This window comes from Phragmites australis, chromosome 3, assembly GCF_958298935.1.
Source record: "Phragmites australis chromosome 3, lpPhrAust1.1, whole genome shotgun sequence".
Lineage (NCBI taxonomy): Eukaryota > Viridiplantae > Streptophyta > Magnoliopsida > Poales > Poaceae > Phragmites > Phragmites australis.
The window spans coordinates 17,012,288-17,018,194 of NC_084923.1; the positions used below are offsets into that span (position 1 = coordinate 17,012,288).

Consider the following 5,907-nt stretch of genomic DNA (forward strand, 5'->3'; position numbering starts at 1 on the left):
TTGTATGGGCTTAAATCAGCCAGAGTCATGTTTTTGAGCAGATGGCCGCGTTCCTGGCCCAACGGGAGACCAACTGCAGCGATGTAATTTCTTTTTTGAACTCTGATGAATAAGTGAAGAACACACGGTGACAGGAGAGATCAGACCCGTGAGAATTCTACGTGGCGCTTATGCTCATAGAAATATTCGCTTTTCCTTTTTTAGTCCAAATATTCTCCTCCTCTTAAAGTCATACAAATATTCTTAGCAAACAGATAAAAGAAGATACATTAACGGCGGTATCAAACAGCTTGGCATGACAATGCAGTCGCGAGGGAACCGGTTCCTCTGACGTAGTCGTTTTTACGTCAGAGGGACGTTGAAGCCGGGAGGAACGTCCGACGAGAATCAAATGGTTGTGCTCGTTCGGTCGTTGCTCAGGGCTCTCGCTCACGCGTGGTCGGACGCTTGTTGGGGCTCGTTCACGCGGGTTGGCTCGGCCTGGGCTGAGCTGAGCTCATGAGCGCTGCCGCTGCTAGCTGCTACAGTAAAAAGCTAGATAATCTGGCTATGCAAGTTAGAACTAGTTCATTCACAATCTTGTAAAAATTATAGAAAAATAATTACAACTCAGAAAAATGTGAAATAAATTTTGTTAGTTTTGTATTCATCGGTCATACATGTTAAAAATATGCGGGCTCATGAAAATGTTAAAAATTATGAAACAAATATTCATATTTGTATGAATGATGTTTTTTTATTGTAAACATATTGGTTTGAGTTGAATTTTTTTAGAGAGATAGATTATAGCATCCTCTAAAACATACTTTTTTAAAAAAAAATCATGACTATTTCGATATTGTTTGGAATTTTGAGAGCAATATAACGCAGTGAAGAAATGTCACAAATGCCTTTGGGTGCCCTCGGTTGTTTAACATTCGATTGGACTTGTAATTCATTTTGAAATATAAAAATTCATAAAGAAAATTTAAAAGATACATCATTCATATAAATTTGAATATTTGTTTCATAATTTTTAACATTTTTATGAGCCCATATATTTTTAACATGTATGACCGATGAATACAAAACTAACAAAATTTATTTCACATTTTTCCGAGTTGTAATTATTTTTCTATGATTTTTACAAAATTGTGAATGAATTAGTTCTAACTTGCATAGCCAACTTATCTAGCTTTTTTACTGTAGCAGCTAGCAGCGGCAGCGCTCATGAGCTCAGCTCAGCCGAGGCCGAGCCAACCCGCGCGAACGAGCCCCAACGAGCGTCCGACCACGCGTGAGCGAGCCCCGAGCAACGACTGAGCGAATACAGCCGTTTGATTCTCGTCGGACGTTCCTCCCGACTTCAACGTCCCTCACGTAAAAATAACTACGTCAGAGGAACCGGTTCCAGTCGCGAGAGGGGCGCGGGTCAAAGCGACCTCGTCAGGGGAGACGACACGAGGCTAGAGGAGGGGCGGTGGGCGTCACGATATCCAGAACACCCATGCACGTTAGTAGGGCCCACCCGCGGCCCGCTCCATTCCGGACGTCCGATGCATCGCCGTCACCGGACTAAGCGCGTCGGGCACCAACCAATCAGCGGCGGGCCCCGCGCGGAGCCGGGCTGGCTCACAGCTTGCATTTGGCAGCTGCTGGCCCTGCTGCCGTTTGCAGCCTGGCCATTCGAGTCGCCTCCGCCATTCGGCCGTCACACTCGCTGACTCCTGGGCCCTGTGCCCGGACCCACGCGTCACTGGAGCCCACTCAGCAGTCGGCTGCATTCCTTAAAAAAAAAACCAATCGGCTGTCAACACTAACAGACGGTGCGCGTTAGTACCTGACCTCATGAAAACCTCTCCTCGTCCGCGGCCGGCAACGGTCGCTGACAGGCGGGCCCCGCACCCGCACATGGCCGCGACTCCCACCACCGCGTCGCCGCTGCCGGGAAAGCTAAAAAGTCCAACCGAAACCAGAGTCATCAGTAACCCCCAAACGGGACGCGCAACGATAGCTTAGCTGAGCACGACAGTGCCAGCTCGTGAGCTGTCCACCACTCCCCGCACCACCCCACCCTCGCGCAAGCACCTCGCCACTGCGCAGGGGGTCCACCCATTCCGCCCCCACCCGCCAGTGAGACCACCGGAAACGCATGCCGCACCGGCGCGGCGGTAACAAATGGAGTTGACAGCACGAGCGAGCGGGCAAGCGACCGCGCGGTAGAGTCGAGCGGGCTCTCTCCTGTCCCACTTTAATGCCGCGCCCGTAATCCCGAGGCTTCCCCCACCTTAACGCCACCACACCTCCTCCCCGTCTGCGGCTGCCTGCCACATTCCCCTCTGTCCTCCTCCTCCCCCAAGCTCCAAGCAAATCTCGCCTCCCCTGCCTCGCGTAACGCTCGGCTCCACCCCAGATCGGCGCGGCGGCGCCGCTTGATGCCCGATCTGTGAGAGGGACCCCACCATGAGAGCCTTTCGGCTAGTCGCGCTGCTCCTGGCCGCCTGCGCGGCGGTGGCGTGGGCGCAAGCGGCGGGAGGCGGCAACTCCACCGCGTTCGTGCCGCGAGACGACATCCTGCTGGACTGCGGCGCGACGGGGCAGGGCAACGACACGGACGGGCGGGTGTGGACCGGGGATGCGGGCTCCAAGTACGCTCCCCCTGGCAACCTCGCCTCGGCCGTCCCGGCGGCGACGCAGAACCCCTCGGTGCCGCAGGTGCCCTACCTCACTGCGCGGGTTTCTGCGTCCCCCTTCACCTACTCCTTCCCGCTCGGCCCTGGTCGTAAGTTCCTCAGGCTCCACTTCTACCCGGCCAACTACACAAATCGCGACGCCGCCGACGCGCTCTTCTCCGTCTCCGTCGCCGGGGGCAAGTTCACTCTCCTCTCCAACTTCAGCGCATACCAGACCGCCACCGCGCTCAACTTCGACTACCTCGTCCGGGAGTTCTCCGTCAACGTCACCTCCCCGACGCTCGAACTCACCTTCACCCCGGAGAAGGGCCGTCCCAACGCATACGCGTTCATCAACGGCATCGAGGTCGTCTCCTCCCCGGACCTCTTCGACATCTCCACCCCGAACATGATCACTGGGGACGGCAACCCCCAGCCGTTCCCGATCGATGCTGGTGCTGCTATGCAGACCATGTACCGGTTAAACGTCGGGGGCCAGGCAATCTCCCCCTCCAGGGACACTGGCGGCTACCGGTCCTGGGACGACGACTCACTGTACATATACGGCGCCGGGTTTGGGGTCACCTACCCGAACGATAGCAACGTCACCATCACGTACCCGGACAATGTGCCGCAGTATGTGGCGCCGGTGGATGTCTACTCCACTGCGCGCTCAATGGGGCCGGACAAGAATGTGAACTTGAACTACAATCTCACATGGATCATGCAGGTGGATGCTGGCTTCTTTTACCTTGTCAGGCTGCATTTCTGTGAGATACAAAGCCCTATCACTAAGGCCAATCAGCGGGTGTTTGACATTTACATCAACAATCAAACAGCCATGAAGGGTGCTGATGTGATTGCATGGGCAACCATGGGTGGTGCTACTACTGGTCTTGGCAGTCCGGTGTATCAGGACTATGTGGTGAGCACATTGGGTTCAGGGGCCATGGATTTATGGGTGGCTCTCCATCCGGATGTTGACTCAAAGCCACAAATATATGATGCTATTCTCAATGGGATGGAGGTGTTCAAGCTACAGCTTAGTAATGGGAGCCTTGTGGGGCTCAATCCAGTCCCAAGTGTTGAACCAACGGCAGATGACGGGGCAACTAAGAAGAAATCAACTGTTGGGCCTATTGTTGGTGGAGTGGTTGGAGGTTTGGTGGTTCTTGCGCTTGGATATTTCTGCTTCTTTGTGATCTGCAGGCGTAGGAATGCCGGTAAGGATGCAGGCATGAGTGATGGTCATTCTGGTTGGCTGCCGCTATCGCTTTATGGCAATTCACACACTTCCAGTTCAGCCAAGTCGCACACTACCGGTAGCTATGCTTCATCTTTGCCATCCAACCTGTGCCGCCATTTCTCTTTTGCTGAGATCAAGGCTGCTACAAACAACTTCGATGAGTCCCTTATTCTTGGTGTGGGTGGATTCGGTAAAGTTTATCGTGGTGAGATTGATGGGGGGACAACCAAGGTGGCTATCAAGCGTGGCAATCCTTTGTCTGAGCAGGGTGTGCATGAGTTCCAGACTGAGATTGAAATGTTGTCCAAGCTCCGCCACCGTCATCTTGTGTCGCTAATTGGTTACTGCGAGGATAAGAATGAGATGATCCTAGTCTATGACTACATGGCTCATGGAACTCTGCGCGAGCACCTGTATAAGACCCAGAATCCGCCACTTACCTGGAGGCAGCGCTTAGATATCTGCATTGGTGCAGCTCGTGGGCTTCACTACCTTCACACTGGTGCAAAGCACACCATCATCCACCGTGATGTGAAGACAACAAACATCCTCCTGGATGAGAATTGGGTCTCTAAGGTTTCTGATTTTGGCCTGTCCAAGACTGGCCCATCTATGGACCACACTCATGTGAGCACAGTTGTCAAGGGCAGTTTTGGTTACCTTGATCCTGAATACTTCCGCAGGCAGCAGCTCACCGAGAAATCCGATGTCTACTCATTTGGTGTTGTGCTGTTTGAGGTCCTCTGTGCACGGCCTGCCTTGAACCCCACGCTTCCAAAAGAAGAAGTTAGCTTGGCGGAGTGGGCATTGCACTGCCAGAAGAAGGGCATTCTCGATCAGATTGTTGATCCCTACTTGAAGGGAAAGATTACTCCACAGTGCTTCAAGAAGTTTGCCGAGACGGCTGAGAAGTGTGTTTCCGATCAGGGCATTGACCGACCTTCAATGGGAGATGTGCTTTGGAACTTGGAGTTTGCACTTCAAATGCAGGAAAGCGCAGAGGAGAGTGGAAGCCTTGGTTGTGGGATGTCAGACGAGGGCACTCCCCTCATGATGGTTGGGAAGAAGGATCCCAATGACCCGTTGATCGAATCAAGCACCACCACAACCACAACCACTTCCATAAGCATGGGCGATCAAAGTGTCGCAAGTGTGGACTCAGATGGGCTGACGCCCAGCGCTGTCTTCTCACAGATCATGAACCCCAAGGGTCGGTGAGGTAAAAACTTGTTCCATTTGTCACCTCGCAGGCATAATTTATTCGATCAGCATATTTTCATGAGTTTGTGCTGTTGATGTTCTCTCAAAGTTACGGACCAGAAGTCAGAGAATTGTTTCATATTAGATATTATACCTTGCCCTGTACTTTTCTCCACTGTTGTAATGACTATATGCTTATTGGCTTGTATTGTACCTCCGCTATTGACCCAGCGAGTAATACTGCATGAGAAATTGATGTGCACGTACCCTTTTTTTTTTGGCTGGTGGCGTGACGTGCTGTTAGGAAGGAGTCTTTTACTCTGAATTGAACAGCTACACTTGATATCAATTTTCAATCTAAGTGGATCGAGGGATACATCATTTTAGATTATTAGCAGAGCTGACAGCTGGGTCTTCCTGTAGACAAATATATGTGTCAATTGTCAAACTAAATTGGTCGAACAGCTTTTTTGTTTTTATATTAGCGGAGCAGATAGCTGATATCCTCTTCCTTTAGACAGATTGTTATGTACAAAGTTGTGAGCACGTCACATTGGATTAGAGGTGTGGGGTAGAAAGCTCATACAGTGTTAGGGCCACAAATATTTTTGTATGTGGCAGATGTTGATTGTGTGATGGTGCCTACTGACAGCTCATACAGTGTTAGGGCCACAAATATTTTTGTATGTGGCATATGGCGGGTTATGTTTGCCATTGCCATCATATTGTTCCACAGTACAGTTATGAAAATGTAAAATCAGCCAATCTCTGTGTAGTTCCATTGTCTGGGAATTTGTTGTCTGTTCATAG

The 5,907-nt window shown here is 51.3% G+C and overlaps 1 protein-coding gene across 1 annotated transcript; it reads left to right on the top strand.

Annotated features, from left to right (window-relative positions):
* Window positions 1–2,196: 2,196 nt before the first annotated feature.
* On the top strand, window positions 2,197–5,376 carry LOC133912446 (receptor-like protein kinase FERONIA). The gene has a single exon (XM_062355174.1). It carries the CDS (start codon window positions 2,443–2,445, stop codon window positions 5,113–5,115), a length of 2,673 nt encoding a protein of 890 aa, XP_062211158.1. The 5' UTR covers window positions 2,197–2,442; the 3' UTR covers window positions 5,116–5,376.
* The last annotated feature ends 531 nt before the right edge of the window (window positions 5,377–5,907 follow it).

Coding starts and splice junctions, on each gene's coding strand:
- LOC133912446 (XM_062355174.1), top strand. CDS start 2,443: ATGAGAGCCTTTCGGCTAGTCGCGCTGCTCCTGGCCGCCTGCGCGGCG.